Consider the following 23,093-nt stretch of genomic DNA (forward strand, 5'->3'; position numbering starts at 1 on the left):
CAATTAAAAATGACCCTAATAAATTTCAACATCGGCTTTTCAGATCGCGATTGCAACGTTGCCAAGTTTAATGAGCGTAACGCTTTTAGAGCATAACGAACATTTTCAGTCAGAACCTCTCCAGCTTCCAACCGTTCTCTACTGCTCTAATGTTTTGTGCATTCCGATGGATCCATCATTAGTTAGTGACAACGCGGTGAATTTATTTAAGGCAATTAACCCAACTGTAGGCCAACAACTTCAAACTTTAAAAAGAAACCATTTCAGATGGCAACCACCTTTCTGCAGCAGATTTTCAACGTGACTGCTGGGCCAATTCTTCAAAGATTTCAAAGACCGACGGAGAATCCACTGGCGGAATGGATATGATTCTTGTTTTATTTTCTTTTACAACTAAAATAAACCCAATCCATCAAGAGTACAGCACACGATGAGCTTCCATTTCGGTCAAGATGGCGTCCAAATGCCGCAGCGATCGCCGGAAATGACGTCCGAACACGTGTCGTAGCAGGGGGCCAAGAGTGTGCTGAGAAAAGAGTTAAAATGAATATGTTAGATATTTAAGAAAAATTATTGATGACATAAAACAATTTCTAATAAATTTTACAATTTAAATTTTATTTCAGTATATTGAAATCTATGTGTAAAAGAGTCCAAAACCTCAGCAAAAATACGAAAAAAATTATCCCAAAATTCCTCCCAGTTCCCCCCTCTCATTCAACACCCCATAATCACCTGAAATAAAAATGAGTTATGCTTGAAATAAAACTTCAAGCCCAGACTGCTGCGATGATGGCCGCCATCCACGGCTGCTGTAGCCGCCAGACGCCGTGGCTGATGATGATGGCGTTCCGCATCACCACTAATGACATTTGTGGTTCCCCCTTCCTCCTCTGCCAGGTGGTGGCGTCGTTGCCCAGACGACCGATAGTCCGCACCGGTGCCATTGGCGGTGGTTGTGGCATTGGTTACCGCCGGATTGGCAAAGAACCATAATTCCAACCGCGGCCAGAGCAGATTTATGGCCGATTCCAGCCCGACGTGGTGGCCCGGTATGTGGTCGGTGACAGTGAAGTGGACCACGGTGGCAGAATCTGGGGGGTGTGTATTTTATGAATTTCAAAGCGTTTAATTTAACATAATACAATTTATTATAATAAATAGTGACTGTTTATATATTGTTTGTGTGGATTATTAGGATATTTGGTTTCTATTATTTTAATTTTACGGACGTTAGAACCTCAATTCGTATTTCTTGTATCTAAAAAACTAGCAAAAAAATAATATTATTCTTCATAAATGTAAAAGTTCCTCGGATCGATTTTGCCACAACCTCCTCTCATGGATGGATTGAAGTTTGGGCAATATAACTTTCAAGATTCATGGTTTTTGATATCAGACATGAAAAATGATTTATTTTTTATTAAAAGTGCTCTTTGTTATACTGGTCATGTCTGTAACATAACCACCTGAACATTTTTTTCCTTCCTGGTTGTGCAACAGCTCGTCCTGCTTGGATTATCGCTTGTTGTACAGGGCTGATTTTTTTAATAAGTTATTTTTTTTTTCAAAAGATAAAGGCTGGAACTTCTGTTTATAACAGAAATAAAACAAGTTTGTTGTTGTGTGCCCTAGTTTTTGTTTATATAAGGTCAAACTATGAACCACAAGGGGCAAATAGGAACAATTGCTCATCCTTCATGTAAGATATGTTTTTGCACAATGTTTTGTGCAATAACATTCAAAGAACAACTGAACTTGTTCAACGATTTCCAAATTTGAATCTTTCATGTACCGTAAACCGGGGTGACTTTGATAGGATTTTAATTTGTTTTTAGAATATTTTCCAACAGGTAAGGTTTTTCTCATGATTATTATTTTTAAAACATGTACTGGTAGGCCAAACAAAGTCCAAGCACTATTTCGGAAAAAAAGTTTTTTTTAATAATGTTTCGAAAAATAGTTACGTTAAAAATTCTTAGTTTTAATTCCGGGGTGACTTTGATAGTCATAGTTTTTCTTGTTAAAATCATATTTCAGATGTTCAAACTTTATTTGTACGTTAAATGTACCATCACTAAAGTAGCTGATATAGTTCTTAAGCAAAACAAAATCAATGTTTATATTTAGTTAACTAAGTGTATAAGCTTTTTAGCAAAATACATATAAATTTTAGGTAAAATTGTTAAATAGTCGGAATTTTGCCTGAAATTTGTTAAAACTAGTTTTGTTTATAAAATTATCGATTTATATTGCATTTTATACTGAATTCGAAGCACGAATCACAAGTTTTCACATTATACATGAAATTTGATCAACTGAAATTGCCTATAAATTTGGAGATTTTTTTTAATTGTGTTTCAAAAACACATATTATTTATTATTTACAACTTTTTAAACCTTCTTCTAGTGGAAAATTGTCCAAAGAATCCGAAAATGCATTCCGTTTTCCGATTGAAAATCATTTTCATTGAGAAAATCATGACACCTTGAGAAGTATAAAATAATGACTTTCATCAACATTTTCTTAACTATAGTTAACTAACTTTTTAAACTTGTCAAAATTTTATGAAAAGTTTTTCTTGAGGTACTTTGAACACTTCTCTACCACGGTCAGTATGTTTCTAAACCATTCCTTACGTATTTTAATTGTAATCTTCATTTTGCGGAAAAATCGCAAACCTATCAAAGTCATCCCCGGCCATCAAAGTCACCCCGTTTTACGGTACTCTAGAAACTTCTGTCTATATTTAGAATACTGTTCGATTCGACCAAATTGATGGTTAAATATAAGTTCAAACACTTTAAAAAGAAGAGTTTTCATCAACAACCACTTACCAACAACAACTTTATAAGTCTTTCCAACTCCTAACGGCTTCTGGTCGGTAGCAACAAACGACACTGCACTCATCCACTGAAGCATAAATTACCGGTGCAGCGAGGGCCAAAAAAATAATCCAGGTCAAATTTCCACCTCAACTGAAAAAAATCAACAAACCAAGCCTACAACCGATGCCAGGACCTTTCGTAATCTGGGTCAAGCGATGAATTATAAAGCAAATATTTTTCCTCCCAAAAGTGGAAATGTTATTTTACAACGAGGAAGAGTGCAGTCGGGCACTTTACAGCAGCACTGGCAGTAAATCGCACCGCCAAAAACGGTCCCCGTTACTGCCGGCCACCTCTTCAAACTTGACGGTTTCGAACGGCTCGAAATTTTTGTGTGCGCACAAGTGACAAGTGCTGAAGGAATAAAGCTGAAATTCGGGGGAAACAATAGCAATAAAAAGTACGGTATGAAAGGCTGTTGTTCCCATTTTCGACCCAAATAGATCGAAAATAGGGACTTAGAGCGGTAAATGTCCTACATACCTTGTCGACCAGGTCACTGTAGGTCACAAAGTCGTACACGGTGGCCCGAGAAGCGTTGCGGAACCGGTGGCACATGACCGTGGAGTACGAATTGGCCACATCGGTCGCGGGCAGCCAGTGTAGCCACAGCAGGATGGAGCCCGCCAGAAAGAGCAGTTTGATGGCCATTTATTGGTGCGGGATGTAATTCTGAAAATGCGAGGGAAACTGCGCTGATGTAGAACAAAAGGTAAGTTACAAAAAAGATGATGAATCAACCTCGAATAGCCTAATTACAACCCCAAAAACATGCCCCACTCCGCGATGATCCAACGAAATTCTGTTAGGGTCCTTTGTTTGATTTGTTTATTTTTCTCCTTTCTGGGGGAGGCTAGTTGGTTTTATGTTAATTTGCTAGTTATATTTCATCCTATCCATGTCTCCTCTACAACTTTGTACAACATTGTTACACTCTTAAAAATAATCCTGCAAAGTTAGAAAAAACACGAAATTTTAAAAGAGCAATTCTCTACCAAAACCGGAAATGAATTTTATTTGTATTTTTTTATTTGGCTCAAACTTTGTGGGGGCCTTCTCTATGACCAAATATGCTATTTTGTGTCATTGGTTCACCCATACAAGTCTCCATACAATTTTGGCAGCTGTCCATACAAAAATGGTATGTAAATATTCAAACAGCTGTAACTTTTGAGTGAATTTTCTGATCAATTTGGTGTCTTCGGCAAAGTTGTAGGTATTGTTGAGGACTTTTGAGAAAAAAATAGGTACACGGAAAAAAAATAGCAGATTTTTTTTATCAACTTTTTTTTCACTAAAACTCAATTTCCCAAAATACGTTTTTTTTGATTTTCGAGATTTTTTGATAAGTTTTAGAGGACAAAAATCCGCAACTTTTGAGCCAGAGATACAAACGGAAAAGATCGGAAAATTTCACGAATGTTTCATGTATTAACATTGAAAATCGGACCATTAATTGCTGAGATATCGTCATTAGAAAATGGTTGGCTGTTTGGGTGAGACTTGGAAAACTTCAATTTTCGTGTTTCTTTTTCTTTAAGCCGCTGTATCTCAGCAACTAGAGGTCCAATCTTCAATGTCTCTTAGACAATTTTATAGCAAATTTTCTGAACTTTTCAAAAAATATATTTTTAGAAATGGTCACTAAGGTCACTATTTTTAAAAATTGAAAAACTGCAAATATTTCGCTAAAATCAAACTTTCGGTGGCTATATCTTGAAAACGGAGCCCTTTATCAAAAAAATGTGTAAAGTACTTTTCGATTGCAAATTCAATTTTGCATTAAAAAATAATGTCAAACTTGTTTTTGCATGAAACTTCGATTTTTTCCAAAAATCACTATTTTTTCAAAAATTCATAACTCGGCGGCAGATTTTTTGACCATGTTTCTCTATGGCTCAAAAGTTGCGGATTTTTGTCCCCTAAAACATATCAAAAAATCTCGAAAATCAAAAAATACGTATTTTGGGAAATTGAGTTTTTGTGAAAAAAAAGTTGATTAAAAAATCTGCAATTTTTTTCCGTGTACCTACTTTTTCTCAAAAGTCCTCAACAATACCTACAACTTTGCCAAAGACACCAAATTGATCATAAAATTCACTCAAAAGTTACAGCTGTTTGAATATGTACGTACCATTTTTGTTTAGACAGCTGCCAAAATTGTATGGAGACTTGTATGGGTGAACCAATGACGCAAAATAGCTTATTTGGTCATAGGGAAGGCCCCCACAAAGTTTGAGTCAAATAAAAAAATACAAAAAATAAAAATGGTCGAAATCGGCCGATTTCGTAGAGAGTTGCTCAAAATTAAAAATTTAGTTCTAAATGAAAAAAATTACCCTTCTGGGTCAATGAAGATTCGAAAAGTACACTGAATTTCCCTTAAAATGACATGTTCCAAAAAAATTTACAGTCAAGTAACGGAAAATGGCTGAATTTTTTAAACTTTTTTAGTGTTTTTTCGATGAAAAATACGTTTTTCCGGAATTCTGAGTACGCCGTCAAATCGGGCGTCTTATTTTACATAAAAGTCCCTTTGACACCAAATTTCTTTCTCATCACCGTTTCAGACTGCAAATTATTGAAAAACACCTCTTTTTTCGCATGTTCAAAAATGGAAGGGGTCGTACCGCCCCTCCGTCACGAGATATCAAAAAACGGACATCGGATTAGTGATCAGGGACAAAAGTTACCCCTTAGGATAAAGTTTCACGAAAATCGAAGAGGGTTCGGGGCAACTTTTCCCGATTTCTTGTGAGTTAGTAGAGAATTACCCAATATCCAAGTTGTATACAGTTACAGTGGCTCTCTCAGTCAATGAGTTTTTTCTGATGATACTGTCAAGAGTAATATAAGGCCGATTTTTAATCAAATAGATATGTGTCAGATTTCGATTTTTTTACATTAATTTGACCTCTTTACATATATATGATGTATTATAAGAAATTGATTAAGTATTTTGTAAAAAACAAAGAAACTTGCACGTCATGTTCCAGCGAAGTAGTTATTAATTTAATTAAAATAACTAAAAATATATGCTAAGTCATAATAGTAGTTTGTCTCCGACAGGAAGTTGACAGATGCATAAAATCCCAGCTTTGTACTAGTTCTTTGTCATAAACTCAAGCTAATAATTAAAATAGGACTCTTCATTGCTAACGAGCCTCATTTCCTGAGTAACGCTGTAACATGGCGCAAGTGACCGTGGTCAAACCAGCATTTTCCGACCCAGCCCGGGAGCTGTTCGATCGCATCTTCTCTAACCGTTCCCGTCTGTACGGACTCATAGGGATGAACGTGCTGGATCCCCGGTACCGAATCAGAGGCCGCACGCTGGTGCCCTGGGTCGTGACTCTTTTCGCCACGATCCAGGTCGTGTACTTTATGTGGCGCGAACGTGCGGATTTGCTCAAGGTCATGGTGATTCTGCCGTACGCGACCTTCCCGGTGCAGGGACTCCACGTGATGCTGCAGAGTGTGACCAATCCGAGCAACTTCAAGGACCTGCAGGGCAAGTCGACGAAGGTTTTTGAGTTGCTGAACAAAAATCTGACGAACCGACCGCGCATGGCAAAGCTGTTGAAGGTTGCGACGTTCCTGCAGAAGATGATCATTGGGTCGTACGGTGGATCGAACGGGTTCATCTTGGTGGCGCCGTTTATCGTTGGGTTGATTTCCGGCACGAAGTCGTTCATCTTTCTGTACCGGATTCCGGGCATTGATGAGTGGAGTACGGTTGGGTTTCTGATGAACCTAGCCTTGCACGCGTTCATAATACCGATCGCATACTGCAAATACGTGGGAATCGACTGTCTGTTTATCGCGATGATCGTCCCGATTGCTGCCTACGTGGACGGATTGGTTAACGAAATCGACGGAGCAAACCAAACCTGATCAGAAGGTGATCCGGACCAAGTTGATCCGCATCGCAAAGCTTCACCAACTGCTGCGGGAGTACGAGCAAATGCTGGAAGATCGCTACAACTTTATGGCTTTGGTCAGGATCGGATCCATCGTGCTGGGAATCATCAGCACGATCGTTGCGATTTACGAAACCGGAGACCACATGGCAGCCTTCTTCAGCGTGTTTCTGCTGATGCAACTGACGCAAAACTGTCTGCTGGGAACGGTCATTACAATTAAGGTAACAAATCAGTAGAAACATCTCAATTTCTCACAATGATCACAATTATCTTTCAGAATGAAAAGCTCACCGAAGCTCTGTATGACATCAAGTGGTACCAGCTGCCGGGAGAAGAGGCCAAGCAGTTGACACTGATGTTGCAAGCAGCTCAGAATGCTCCAACGCTGACCATCGGAAAGATCGGGCCGCTCGACGTCGAGAGCTACGAGTCGATCATGAGAAGCATCTACAACTTTGTGATGGCACTATTTGCTTTTGTTGGTTAGAACATAAAAACTCTAAGCACACACCCAAGCAATTAAGCTACAGAAGGAAAACGCTTTTCATAATCAACCTAACTCGCTTACCTGTGTACTCAAATTAATTACGTTTACGGCCGTTTGATGAAAATAATTGCGCACAACTGTAGAAATAACACTCAAACACTATCACACACACAGCCACGATCCAATGTCACATTGCAATCAAATGAATAAACATAAAAATCCTGTAAAAGTGTAACTTTCACGCTGGAAAAAAAACTTTACTGCAATAAAAAACAGGTGAACCTCACCTGACTGACACCAGGAAAAACTGCTACATCCGTGGCAGTGTTGGTGTAAAAGTTGGGACAAATCCAGCACAAATATTTGACTTGAAAATGTGTTTCCCCCAACCCCAACATGTGTGTGCGTATTTGTGCAGTGTTAGTTTGCCATTTCTGACGAGCGGTGACGGTTACGATTTCCACGTTTTACTGTTTTGTAAATAATACTTATCGTGCACCACCCACACCACACACACTTATTCACTAACAGCGTCATACGCGGTGGCATGGAAAACAGCAGCAGCAGCAATTTACAAAGTGAATCCTTGGAAGTGCAGAAGCGTGTTGACAGTGTGCGAAAGTGTTTCGAGGAAATCTTGATTTTGTAAAAAGGTGGACAATTTTCAGAGTAATGAATTCTTGCGATTCCCGGGCAGACGGTAATAACAAAATTCATGCCATTTCAATAACAAATACCGTCAGTAGGGGTTACTATGGGTCAAAAAACGATACACCTCTGGTAATTTCTTAATAACAAAAACAATTTAAATAACATCGAAAATCTTTCAACGTAGATTTGTTCTTAGACATTTTCCCAAAATATGGTGGATTTTGATGAACACTACCTTAAATGCCAATAGTTTGAAAATTGACCCAATCTCACCTCTTAGAGGGGGTGACATTGGGTCAAATGAAACTAAAGTGATGCTCAAATACAACGATATGGTAAAAACAAGTTATCCAACAGTGTTTCTTGTTCGAGGGAATCGTATTGACATGCTACAATGTTTGAAGTAGAAATTTTCAATCATTTGGATAGTTTTCGAGCAATTCCAACAAAAATATTAGAACAATGATTTTTTGAGAGGCAATTTTTGGCCAAAAACGTACCTCAACTTTAGACAGCTGCCAAAATGACAGGATTTGTTCTAGGAACGAGATTTTTTCAGCGAAGTCATCTTAAGATGTCCCCTACACAACCCTTTTAACAGAATTCAGTTTCATTGAGAATAACCTGAGAAATGGTAAAATCCGTAAAAATTCATTTTTACCCAATCTCACCCCCAAGACCCAATGTCACCCCCACTGACGGTACTGTCAAAATAACAGAAAGTGTTATGGAATCTTCTCGAAAAATCCTTTTTTGCATAAGAGTTTAATAACAGTTTATGTTATCATAACAAAAAATGTTATTGGTCTAATATTGGTTGACAGCCAGAACAACTTTGGAATAACATTTTTTGTTATGGAAGAATACCGCCAACTGTTATTGGGATGATCGGATTAGTTGTTAAAATAATAAAAAATAATAACAAAGATTTGTTCGAAGAATAACTAAAGATGTGATTAGTCTGTTATAACAATAACAATCCAATAACAAAAAAATCATAACGACGAATAACATATCTTGTTATAAATAACATAAAATTTTATTGACCTAGTATTTTCAAATATCAATAAATGTTATTCCCAAGTTATTTCCGTCTGCTCGGGTTGTGATTTTTTTGGAAGTTTATAATGTTTTCATTTTGATAAAACTATGGTGATTCTAACATTACAATTCAAACAAATCATTTCTGATCGATTATTTAATTCTAGCAAAACAATGTAAATGGGCCAATGTGTATTTTTAAACAAGTAGGCTGTCCTGCTCATGTTGGTAGATGTTTACATTTGACACGATGGTTCACGATTAGGGTGTTTTGTAAAATAGAACCTACCAGGAAAATTTTTGGATTTTTTTCAGAAAGTTGTAACGAGTACATATGGATTAAAAAGTACAGTCGGTATGATTGGGAAGTAAAAATACTTAAACTGTATTAAACGTACACGCCGCAGAGTAGAGCTTTCTTGCTGAGTGACCTTTGCTCATTCCTTTGGTCACTCAAATGCCGAGTACCTTTTGCGCCAGTTATCCCAAAAGCTTCCCGTTCAACCAGATGGCCGAGTGGTTTAAACTCTGCTCTTGAGGTGAGCCAGCACAGGAGATCGGGGAGAGCCAGCCGCACGAATCTCGCGAAGAGTTTCGCGTTTTCGCGGTTCGGGGGTGATGAGATCGCGGAGGTAGTAAAGCGGTCCAGGGGAATGACAAGCTATTGTCCAGGGTGGGTAACCGTGAGAGGGAACGGAATTCGGAACTGAAGCCTCTCATAAGTCTCGGCGTTCTGATGACGCGCCCAACGGTTCACTTTTAACAGTTCCGCGGAAGAGGCACCAGTGGCCCTCGATTGTGCGCGTCTCGTGATTAAATTGTAGGTTTCTAGTTTTCCATGAGTTTGTCTTTTTAGGTTATCTCTAGTGTAATGTGTTTCTCTGTCCTTTCCCTGATTAGCTAGTTTAGCGAGATTAGTAGATCGTTCTAGTGCCGTGTCGTGTGCGTGTGTGAAGACCGTGTGCATGTGCGTTCCAGAAATCCTGGTAAGTGCGCTGACCACCTCGTGGTCACCTGTGCGAGTGCCAAGTTAACATCTGCCCCATGACCAGCTCTGCATCCACCGCCACGCTCGTCAAAGACGGCCCGATCTACCGGGGACCAGCTACCGCTTCGATCCGGCCGCAACGCCCACGCCGCCGAAGGCCAGCGCTCGCCAAACCGCGCTAGGCAGCGGAACTGTACGGCCACGCCGTAACAGGACAGCAGCAACCGTCACCGCAGCGTCCTTGAATTAACCGCCATCGCGATCAGCATCCGCCATCGCGATCGCCAACCGCCATCAACCTAACCTGGTTAGGAAACCACGTGGGCGAAGAAGGTTAACCCTTGAGAGAGAAGTCCGGCCTCGAAGGCGGACACACGAACCGGCAGCAGACGAGGGCAACCTAACCGGCGTTCCCGCCGAGCAGCAGCAGCAGATCTTCAAAAGTAGGTCGTCGAGGTTCCCTCGCAGGTGCGACCCACCACGTGCTCGAGTCCCGTCCGGTGCTAACCGGAGAGCAGCAACAGCAGCAGCAGCAAGTGATGACGTCGTAGACGCCGTCCGCAGCAAAACACCAACCGAGCAACCGTCCAGAGTTTCTTCGAAACCAGCAGCAGCAGAACAGGTATCAAGACGACCACGTGATCGTCGACAGCGAACGCAAACCGTGAGTAAAGCATGCACTAGTGGTAAGACCATGGCCCACACCTTTTCGCCCGCTACCAACCTTACCAACTAAGTAGCGCGGCGCTGCGCGTCGAGACTGTTCCGACTCGCCTAAAATGAACACATAAAACGCACATAGCACACACACCTAAACCGGAAGAAGAAGAGAGAAGAAGGAAGACAAACACACGGTAGATTTTGGATGAAGTAACAGGATCTCAGGGAAAGGAAGAGGGGAGGATCGCCGGCAAACACAATCGTACGTACGAAAACATGTATGACTCACTGTAAATAAACGAACACAAAACACTACAAATGTTTTTCCTGCTGCACTTAACCTAGACACACAGTAGCTATAAAACAAACACTTATGCTAGGGTGACCGAGAGAGTCGACTCATGTTTTGATTCGCGACCGATTAAATAAATGTAGATTTTCTTTCCTTATTCTATTTTACTTTATTTTTCTACTGGAGTCAGGGCTCCGAATCCCTTGGACCATTGGCTATTTTTCTGGCAGAACGGTTTCAGGTGAACTGTTGAAGGCCGCAGGTGATGAAACACGCCCTGAGGTCTCCAGTCCGTTTCCGGTTTCTTTTCCAGCTACCCTTCCTGGGTAGTGGCTTGGTACGCTAGTCGGAGTACCTCCGACGCGTTTTACACCCCCACAGAACTCCCTGTCCCGAAACGGGATTACTGAACCCCCCTCGAGAGGTCTCTACGGCTGGGCAAACCGACAAACAGGTGGATGGTCTCCTTCTGGAGTGGCGCTTAAGCCATCTCACTTAACCATAGGGGAGTTCGATAGGCTGGCGGGCTATAAAGTTTTGTGTTTGGAAAAGTGTATTTTGACACTTTTGCTCATAGTTGGATTATTTTCGAATGAACAATAGATATTAGTTATGCAGATATTTAAGTTTTATCGGATCGTATGCTTAAAATTGCTACGTTCAAGAAAAAAACATATTTCTAAGATTTTTTCTAATTCTATTGACAAAATTAGTCGTAGAAGGCGTAGGTTGCAAATTAAAATGTTGGTGTTTTGGACAAAGTAATATTTTTTATCGATTGTTTCATACGAAATCACTTTCACCACTTAAATACAAAACAGTATGAATTCATAGTAGAGCTCAATCAGTTCACCGAATTAAATGTATAGTAGAATGGCTCGAGATGGCCAATTTTCAGAATTTCAGCTTTTAGGCCCCTAAACAACTCCCCGAAATTTGGGAGCGATTGGTTGCGTCCACACTTTGCGCATTGCATTTCAATTTTGTATGGGAAAAAATACGTTTTAGACAAGTTTTGAGGACGCTGTATCTTTTGACAGGAGCAAGATAGCACAATACTTTCTTCGAGAAAGTTTTAAGAGAATTTTCTCAATTTTAACGCTATTTATTGGTTTGAAAACATTAGTGGAAAATGAAAAAGATAAAAATCAAAATGAAAAAAGACAGTTTTTCCATACTAAATCCCATACAAAATTGAAATGCAATGCGCAAAGTGTGGACGCAACCAATCGCTCCCAAATTTTAAGGGGTTGTTTTGAGGCCCAAAAGACATCATAAAAACTTTGTTCTGGTTTGATTTGATCATATTTGAATTTTTACATTTAACGACGAGCCAGTCTAATGTATAGTTGAATCGTTAAAATGAAAACCATCTGTTGTTTTTTGCTCCTTCACATCAAAACATCAGAAGTTTTGGCAAATGTTACTCAAGTTGGAATTACTATCCAAAATAAAGTACAGTTTTCCAGCTAGAGCTCGGAAACACTGGACAAACCGGGAGCATTTAGTTTTGTGTTTTACAGTGTTGCTCCGCAACAACCTCGTGGTTCCATTTGGGAAGCCATTTTGAAATCATCCCGCCTGAATAGTGTTGCCAAGTACGTCATAACATGAAGATTTTAAGCAAATACCCAAAAATCCGTCGCTGCATTTGATAGATCTAGGAAATGACGTTGGGTATTTGCAACATTATGAAACGGCTCTTCAAATTTGCTTGATCCTTTACTTGTTTGACCCTGCGACGAAAGTTCTGCAGTCTAAAAAATAATGATTGTTGCATTTAACGGAATTTACCATTCGACATGAAAAATAATTATTTAAACGAGATTATGATGTAAGTTTACATTTTATTTGACACAAAATGTCAAAATTTCTATTGGAAAAGTGATGCAGAACGTCTGATGTGATAGTACATCTATTTTGACCAGATTTTACGTTATATTTGATGCACATAACTGGAGCGTGTTTTAAGATGTGGGTAATTCTCTTCCAACTCACACGAAATCGGGAAAAGTTGCCCCGACCCCTCTTCGATTTGCTTGAAACTTTGTCCTAAGGGGTTACTTTTGTCCCTGATCACGAATCCGAGGTCCATTTTTTGATACCTCGTGACGGAGGTGCGGTACGACCCCTTCCGTTTTTGAGCATGCGAAAAAAGAGTTGTATTTCAATAATTGGCAGCCTGAAACGGTGATGAAATAGAAATTTTGTGTCAAAGGAACTTTTATGTAAAATTAGACGCCCGGTTTGATGGCGTACTCAGAATTCCGGAAAAACGTATTTTTCATCGAAAAAATCACTTAAAAAGTTTTAAAAACTCTGCCATTTTCCGTTACTCAACTGTAAATTTTTTTGGAACACGTCATTGTATGGGAAATTTAATGTTCTTTTCGAATCTACATTGACCCAGATGGGTCATTTTTTCATTTAGAACAAAAATTTTCATTTTAAAATTTCGTGTTTTTTCTAACTTTGCAGGGTTCTTTTTTAGAGTATAACAATGTTCTACAAAGTTGTAGAGTAGTTAATTACAAAAATTTTGATATATAAACATAAGGGGTTTGCTTATAACAGGCCTGCCCAACGTCCGGCCCGCAGGCCGGATCCGGCCCGTGAAGCCATTTCATCCGGCCCGCGACGGCTTTTCCAAATAGTTCTTTGACCGGCCTTTAAGGCTGTTCATAAATAATAAATAAATAAATTGATTGTCTGAATTAAAAAAAATCTTGAGATCAAATTTAAACATATTATAAAAACATTCTTCATGTTTGCATTTAACTCTTATCGTAAAATTGGGAAATTTTTAAAAATAACTTTGATTGTTGTCTAAATTGTACAAAAAGACTGTTTACTTCAAATCGATTTTTTTTCTATTTTCTTTTTTTTTTAAATATATGTAAGCAAAAACTAAGGTATTTTTCCAGAACAACGTTTCAGTGATAAAGTTTTTTTTTAATAATTCTTAAAAAGGCAAATAATTCATACTAAGAATACATATTTTAAAAATATTAAAAAATGTCTAAAATTGAGTCAAGAAATTTGGGAACAAAAATATATATTTTCATAAACTTTGAATTTCTAAGAATAACGAACTGAAAATGATTTTATGTATATTTTTTACACTTTTTAAATTAAGTGTGTTTTCAAAATCTTTTTAAAATATTTTTTTAATTTTTTTTAAAGAAGGTGCACAAGGATATTCGAATCTAAATTTCGCTTGAATAAATTTTATCATGTCTCATTGATTTTTTATATCGTAGTGTTTAGGAAATAAAACTTTAAAAAATTGCAACGAGCATTGAAATTCGAATGTTTATTTTTTTGTTGTATCAATGTATTTAATTGCAATCGTCAAAAACAAAAACTGTACAATTTTAAACAAAAAAAATTGAAATAAGTCAAATAAACACATTTTTGAATGCTATTTTTTGTTTTTCATTCTTAAAATAAAGATTTATGAATCTAATTTGCAACACTAGTTCTTGTATTTATTTATTTTAAACGAACCCAATCATTAAAAAATTGAAAAAAAATTTGTTTACATTTTCAACTTTTATCAAATATTAGTTCCGGCCCGCCACTGCTTCAGAAACATCACATCTGGCCCGCAGGGCCAAAAGGTTGGGCACCCCTGGCTTATAATAATCACGAGTTATCGCGATTTAAAGAAAAAAAGTTTTGAAAAAGTTGGTCGTCGTTGATCATGGCCGTTAATCGTCTCCCACGACAGACACGGACGACGAAACAAAGAGAAACGCAAAAAGTAACTTTTTCAAAACTTTTTTTCGTAAAATTGCGATAACTCGTGATGTTTATAAGCAAACCCCTTATGTTTATATATCATTTATTTTTGGTAATTGTCTGCTCTATAACTTTGTAGAACATTATTACACTCTAAAAAAAACCCTGCAAAGTTAGAAAAAAACACGAAATTCAAAAATGAAAAATTTTGTTCTAAATGAAAAAATGAACCTTCTGGGTCAATGTAGATTCGAAAAGTACATTAAATTTCCCATAAAATAACATGTTCCAAAAAATTTTACAGTCGAGTAACGGAAAAAAGAAAAAGAAGAGTTTTTAAAACTTTTTTAGTGTTTTTTTCGATGTCGGGGTAACTGCTGTGTGAGTTGGCGGAGAATTACCTATGTAACACAAGCCTTACCCGAAAAACTTCGTCTTTTCCTTTTTTCGTTTGTTGACGTTTTTTAGCTTTTCCTTGTTCAGCCTCCTATGATCAAAATTTGATTTTTCGCAACTTTTTCCATTCAATCTGCAGATTTTCCGGAATCGGTTCCAGAGTGGCCAAAGTTGTAACTTTTTGGCGTAAGAACCTTCCTTGGGCCTATACGAACCCAACGCAACAAAAAGCACCTCGATCCGATGCTCCGTACTGAACTGATTCGCGTTCGAACAAAACCGTCGAAATTTTTTATATATATAGATTACATCAAATATAATGTATTGCTTATTGCGAGATAAAATCACTTTTCTCCTTCGCTGTGACTGACAGGAGGTTACAGCCGCCGAACTACCGCTGTGTAAAAATCAGCAGATTGAACTGAAATTCAGCGTTGATTTGCCTGTCAACCTGATTTGTTTTGAATATTTTCCAAAAAGTCAGCAGAAAACTCAAGGCAATCTTTGACAACAGCCAAAAATTTGTTCTGCGGCTGTCATGCGGCCATTCTTCTGCGGTCATATCAGCGCGCGTGAACTCTAATTATTAACGCCCGCGATAATAATACCACGTGTTTTTTCTCACGCGCCTGAAGTTGAAACGTCAAATCATTGCTCATGTTTGGCAACGAGAATATTTTTTTCCGCTGAGGGACCGAAGAAAAGGTTGGAATCAAGGCCTGGATGGCACGATTAAAACGCTGACAGAGGTAAGTTTTAATGTTCGCGGTCGGATCTAAACGAAAAGTGCAGCTTGTTTGTTTACTTTTTGTTTCTGGTTGCAGTTATACATTTTTATCCGGAAGAGCAGCCGTGGAATTGCTGCCGGGGAAACCGATACTCCAAGATGCCAACTCAAAACGGCTGCTACTTCAAGAAAGTAACCTGACCCAGAATACAGAAAATTTAGAAGGAAGTTGAAGCAAAAAATAAACAAGTGTGATTGTTTTGGCGGAATCCACAAGCAGAAAGAGGAAGACTCAGTGTTTATGTGCTAATCTTTGAGTTGATTACTAGATAAATGTGGAAGTGCAAATAACCGTGAAAACTTAATAAAATCATTCAAAACAACCACACAGCAAAAAATCCGATGGTAAAATCGCATGCAAAAGCATGCACATCACCTTTGTGAGAAAAAGCATGTAATATTGTATGAGAAAACGTGTACACAAAAAGCATGTACCGAAGAAAAAAAAATTAGGTCTGCTCACCCCAAAAATAACATCAATCCGGCGAGAGTCATGTTCAGATTACCAAGTCCGCGCCCCAACTCACTCGGTTATTTCGCCGCTATTAATATATTTGGATCTTCACCGATGTAGCTGTAGGTTCCCCATACATCGTATGCAGTTAACACAGTATACGACTAACAGAACCTACTGTTACATCGGCATTGATCCGACTATTTTCATAGCGGCGAGATAGCCGAGTGGGTTGGGGCGCGGACTTGGTAATCTGAACATGACTCTCGCCGGATTAATGTTATTTTTGGGATGAGCAGACCTAAGTTTTTTTCTTCGGTACATGCTTTTTGTGTACACGTTTTCTCATACAATATTACATGCTTTTTCTCACAAAGCTGATGTGCATGCTTTTGCATGCGATTTTACACAGAATTTTTTTGCTGTGCAAATTTTGGTTTATTCGTGAGACTGTCCAGATATGTGCATCAAATTAGACGGAATATTACACAATTTATTCTTGTTCTTATTCTTATTCTTCTTATTCAAATTATCAAGCAACGAACATTATGATGTCACATCTGCGTTGGACCATGATGGGCAATACAATGTTCGTGGACAGTGTGACGAAACGAATTTCATAGTATAACGGAGTTTACTGCTGGAGTTTTTCAAATATGTTGCAATTATTTACCATTTCTCCTATGGGGGTCGTTTACTCCAGGGCAGGAAAATATTCTACATCAATCATATGTACTATGATCTCTTTTGAAACAATTATTGGCTGAATGAAACGGCTCGATACCTTGGAACTGAGACGGCTTTTATTTTCTACGATTGTCTACAAAAACTTCAAGCCGTTCAGGGTGCCTACGACTTCGTATTGAATCCTGTGTAGATAACATCAACATCATTGCTAGCGTTTTGCACCCATTTTCCCATGTTTTCAAGGATCGCTGTGCCCAGAGACAGACCGTTGAAACCGGCTTGGATGGCGCTTGCAATTGGGTTGATCGTAAGTGCGATTGGGTTTTTAGGGGAACACCTTAAGATCCTAGCTGATTCGTGGCTGTCAGCTGAACGGGTAATGCCACTTGGGTTCTAAAGAAATTGAATTGAATTTATCTGAATTTTAAAAAAAGAAGTGAAAATATCATGTTATTTCCTGCATTTAACAAAAATCCATATCTTTTTTTGTTTGTAAAAATTAGACAAAAACCCGATATGGAAACTTTAGGAATATTTATCAAATATTTGGGTGACAAGGTTAAACACGATGTAAAAAATTGAACGAGAAAAACAAAACAAACAAAGACACTTTCCAACTGGAAAACACTTCATATGGCATTGCAAATGTAATAAAACATTGAAAAAAAGTTTGTGATAATCCTCGTCACTGTATCGGAGCCTATCTCCAAATTTTCTAAATGTTTACCTATCATCATCGTTATCAGCACTGCGTGAAGCGATAAATTTGCCCCACGCCATGCCATCAACCATTCATTGTATGGTTATTTTCACAGAGAAAAGCACAAAAGGGTTGCCGTCTGTTTGCGCTGTCGTCAGCTCAAAACTCCGACAAACCCCAATGTCGATGTCGATGTCAGTTCTGCCCTCCCTTCGATTGGACCAACATTTGCTTAGGACTGGGAACTCCCTCCCTCTGTTTGCCCTCATCAGTTTGATTGGGCTCAATTTATGTTCTTTTAAAGGGTGCTTAAACTTAACTCTTGTTTTTATCTTCAATAAGTTTCAAACACAGCTGCTCGCGAGTGACAAGTTCATATCGCACTCATTTGCATAAATCTCCAATTCTGGTTATCACAATGCCACACGAGAAACGCAATTTCGTAAGAAAGTCTTCGTGGAACTCGTTTCCCCTTGAGCACCATTTCCTTCAAAGTTGGAACTCTCATTTCCTCAAAAATCCAACCGCGAAAAACCTACCCAAGTGTGAACCTTACATGCTCGTATACTTTTATGAAGACCTCACCCGTTGAACGCACAAATAGGCCTCCAGGTGGTTTGAAGAGTGAATGCCGAGATTTGATAAGTGTAACGCGTTCTTGCCTGAACTTCCCGGAATGAAAAATAATTTAGAACGAGTGGGCTCAGTCTCGTGAAATTTACCGTAGAACAGAGTGAGTTGAATTGTCTTAGAAAATACCTGTAATTCAAGATTGAAGTGACGATAGGTTCCATAACCGAAATCTGGCAAAAAAATCAAATAATAAAATTGTCACACAAAATCACACTACTTAACAGTCCAACCAGCAAAAAACTTCCCTCTTTCTCCAACAAGAATTTGAAAGAACGCAACGCACGGTTGAAACGCTAGATGGCGCGCACCGCGGGGTTCCCTAATGAAAATAATCATAATTCTAATGGGTCTTTGCAATGCTACTCGCGTTCCGCCAGGGGTAGCAATATTTTCCGGTTTCGTAACGGGGAATTTCTGGCGTGCAAAAAAGTAGTCTATGCTAGGGGAAGGGGGTTACAAGACATCCTTTTGCTTTCAGGATTTTCTTTGGAACAAACCAAGATGGGACGAGAATGTCTCAAATTAAAAATTTACTGGAAATTTTTGTTGATGATATTTTACTAAAAGAAGGGTATTTTTTACGAAAATTGTGAAATTCATAGAGACCCACTTTTCTTTTAAAGAATTTAATATAATATAATTTAATATTTAAATATTTGAATATTTGAATATTTGAATATTTGAATATTTGAATATTTGAATGTTTGAATATTTGAATATTTGAATATTCAAATATTCAAATATTCAAATATTCAAATATTCAAATATTCAAATATTCAAATGTTCAAATATTTGAATATTTGAATATTTGAATATTTGAATATTTGAATATTTGAATGTTTGAATATTTGAATATTTGAATATTTGAATATTTGAATATTTGAATATTTGAATATTTGAATATTTGAATATTTGAATATTTGAATATTTGAATATTTGAATATTTGAATATTTGAATATTTGAATATTTGAATATTTGAATATTTGAATATTTGAATATTTGAATATTAGAATATTTGAATATTTGAATATTTGAATATTTGTATATTTGAATATTTCAATATTTGAATATTTCAATATTTGAATATTTGAATATTTGAATATTTGTATATTTGAATATTTGAATATTTGAATATTTGAATATTTCAATATTTGAATATTTCAATATTTGAATATTTGAATATTTGAATATTTGAATATTTGAATATTTGAATATTTGAATATTTGAATATTTGAATATTAGAATATTTGAATATTTGAATATTTGAATATTTGAATATTTGAATATTTGAATATTTGAATATTTGTATATTTGAATATTTGAATATTTGAATATTTGAATATTTGAATATTTGAATATTTGAATATTTGAATATTTGAATATTTGAATATTTGAATATTTGAATATTTGAATATTTGAATATTTGAATATTTGAATATTTGAATATTTGAATATTTGAATGTTTGAATATTTGAATATTTGAATATTTGAATATTTGAATATTTGAATATTTGAATATTTGAATATTTGAATATTTGAATATTTGAATATTTGTATATTTGAATATTTGAATATTTGAATATTTGAATATTTGAATATTTGAATATTTGAATATTTGAATATTTGAATATTTGAATATTTGAATATTTGAATATTTGAATATTTGAATATTTCAATATTTGAATATTTGAATATTTGAATATTTGAATATTTGAATATTTGAATATTTGAATATTTGAATATTTGAATATTTGAATATTTGAATATTTGTATATTTGAATATTTGAATATTTGAATATTTGAATATTTCAATATTTGAATATTTCAATATTTGAATATTTGAATATTTGAATATTTGAATATTTGAATATTTGAATATTTGAATATTTGAATATTTGAATATTTGAATATTTGAATATTTGAATATTTGAATATTTGAATATTCGAATATTTGAATATTTGAATATTTGAATATTTGAATATTTGAATATTTGAATATTTGAATATTTGAATATTTGAATATTTCAATATTTCAATATTTGAATATTTGAATATTTGAATATTTGAATATTTGAATATTTGAATATTTGAATATTTGAATATTTGAATATTTGAATATTTCAATATTTGAATATTTCAATATTTGAATATTTCAATATTTGAATATTTCAATATTTGAATATTTGAATATTTGTAGAAAGATTAGAACTTTATCATTATAAAAACATTCTTCTTTTGGTTCCTGAGAATAACTAGTGGAAGGCTAGAACCCATTGTATCACAATTGATGGATTTAATTCGAACATCTTTTTTGTTTTACATAAATTAGATTCGATTTGTTTTGCGCTGTAAAATACCTGTTGAATGCAAGCTGGTTAATTATTCATGGAATTTTTATTTTCATTGGTTGGGAACCAATGAATCTATAAATAGCAAAAAATAATCTCATATCCGTGAGCCTGTTGTTTTTTTTTTGTTCCACGGAATGTGCGTTAAGAAATTTTATTGTTGCAACGTTAAAGCCAATTTATAGGAATATTTTTTAGAAATACTACAATGTAAAAAAATACAAAAACTGAAACAAAAAAACGCTACCCCCACTAGGCAGCTGCGAAAACTTTCGTGCTGCTCGATTTAAATTCAATTACCGTGACCAATCTTATGAACTATGAATTTTAAGCAGAACGATGACGGCAACTTTGCCAATTTTGGCGCCAATCTGCTGCAAAGAATTTTTATTATTATGGAACGGTACGTGATTTTTTCGCAAACTGCCCTTGCTGACAAGTGAAAACTTAATTTTCCCAGAGGAAAATCTACGAGCAGACAGGCGGGCAGCGGCCAAAAGAGTTGGTTTTTATTTTATTTTTAAAATATAATCTTCATTGATTTTGTGGTTTTAAGTAGCGAATCACAAAATCAATGAAGATTATAATTTAAAAATAAAATAAAAACCAACTCTTTTGGCCGCTGCCCGCCTCTCTGCTCGTAGACTTTCCTCTGGGAAAATTATGTTTTCTCTTCTCAGCAAGGGCAGTTTGCGGAAATTCTGCGTTTATTTTTTGCCAAATAAAATAAGATTAATCCCCAAAACGAGCTTTCTTCAAATCTCCTAATTTGCCGACACGTAATCAAAACCCAAAAATAAATCCAAAAATAAGTGTGAAAATCTGCGGCGCGTTGAGCGTTAAATGTCCAACAATCGCCCAAGAAACGGCGTTGCGATTAATTCGCAAAGATTACAAACTTTCCCGAATGGTTATGGCTCCACCGGGAGCTCAACTCTGGAGCTGGGAATGTGGTGCAAACTTGGCCGACGACATCAATAATTTGCCAACCCTGCGGAACGGCTGTAAAATTGGACGAGATGAAGCTGGGCTGAGATTTCGAAAAAGTTTTCACTGATTAGAATGTGCTGCCGCAGAACAGAAGGAAAGCATTCCAATTTAGACACTTTGTGTTACAGTTCTTTCCACAGCGTTTCCAGCGGAGATCTTCCACAACTCGTTGGAGCAGGGTATTTTTACATTGTTCGAAGTTGTTCAGGGAAGAGTATTCTTTTTATATTTTTATATTTGCCAGGAAGAAGCCGTTATTTTTACGGACAAGGTTGTGCCACTCAATGACAGAGTGGTTGCTGGAAAAGACAGGGCGGCTACTCATTTATTTATAAAGCACGAATAATTCAGGTACACATATTTCAAAAAGTTCTTTCAAAATCAGCTGGAAAAATCAAGAATCAAAAATATTTTTTCAAAAAACTTCAAATTTTATTGGAATTTAAAGTGCAACCAGCTTAAATCCATTTTAAATTCAATCCCCTGCGTTTAGGATCATTTTTAGCATGTTTGGGTTTGTTCAAAAATCTTTAGAATTTTTGAAAATTTTCGATGCACAGTACCAGAAAAAGTTTTATTTTCGCCAAAAGTTATTGAATTACATGCACCCATCAAATCATATACATTTTTTTTTCAAAACTTATGATAGCAAGACAACATAACCAGTAAAAAATGTTTTTTTAATAATTTGTAATTTGTAATTTGTAATTTGTAATTTGTAATTTGTAATTTGTAATTTGTAATTTGTAATTTGTAATTTGTAATTTGTAATTTGTAATTTGTAATTTGTAATTTGTAATTTGTAATTTGTAATTTGTAATTTGTAATTTGTAATTTGTAATTTGTAATTTGTAATTTGTAATTTGTAATTTGTAATTTGTAATTTGTAATTTGTAATTTGTAATTTGTAATTTGTAATTTGTAATTTGTAATTTGTAATTTGTAATTTGTAATTTGTAATTTGTAATTTGTAATTTGTAATTTGTAATTTGTAATTTGTAATTTGTAATTTGTAATTTGTAATTTGTAATTTGTAATATGTAATATGTAATATGTAATTTGTAATTTGTAATTTGTAATTTGTAATTTGTAGTTTGTAATTTGTAATTTGTAATTTGTAATTTGTAATTTGTAATTTGTAATTTGTAATTTGTGATTTGTAATTTGTAATTTGTCCTATCTGCATAGGAAACCTATCCCAAGTAACCTTTTAATTTGTAATTTGTAATTTGTGATTTGTAATTTGTAATTTGTAATTTGTAATTTGTAATTTGTAATTTGTAATTTGTAATTTGTAATTTGTAATTTGTAATTTGTAATTTGTAATTTTTAATTTGTAATTTGTAATTTGTAATTTGTAATTTGTAATTTGTAATTTATAATTTGTAATTTGTAATTTGTAATTTGTAATTTGTAATATGTAAT

The 23,093-nt window shown here is 35.8% G+C and overlaps 1 protein-coding gene and 1 pseudogene across 1 annotated transcript; one reads left to right on the forward strand and one right to left on the reverse strand.

Moving 5' to 3' along the window:
• Positions 1–347: 347 nt before the first annotated feature.
• Positions 348–7,548, reverse strand: LOC120426220 (uncharacterized). Its single transcript, XM_039590942.1, has 5 exons — positions 7,381–7,548; positions 3,373–3,561; positions 2,839–2,914; positions 736–1,094; positions 348–526 (listed from the first exon to the last, which is right to left on the reverse strand). Exons 2-5 carry the CDS (start codon positions 3,538–3,540, stop codon positions 413–415), a joined length of 717 nt encoding a protein of 238 aa, XP_039446876.1. The 5' UTR covers positions 3,541–3,561; positions 7,381–7,548; the 3' UTR covers positions 348–412.
• Positions 5,964–7,301, forward strand: LOC120426218 (putative odorant receptor 83c; annotated as a pseudogene).
• Positions 7,549–23,093: the final 15,545 nt, after the last annotated feature.

This window comes from Culex pipiens, chromosome 3 (assembly GCF_016801865.2).
Source record: "Culex pipiens pallens isolate TS chromosome 3, TS_CPP_V2, whole genome shotgun sequence".
NCBI lineage: Eukaryota > Metazoa > Arthropoda > Insecta > Diptera > Culicidae > Culex > Culex pipiens.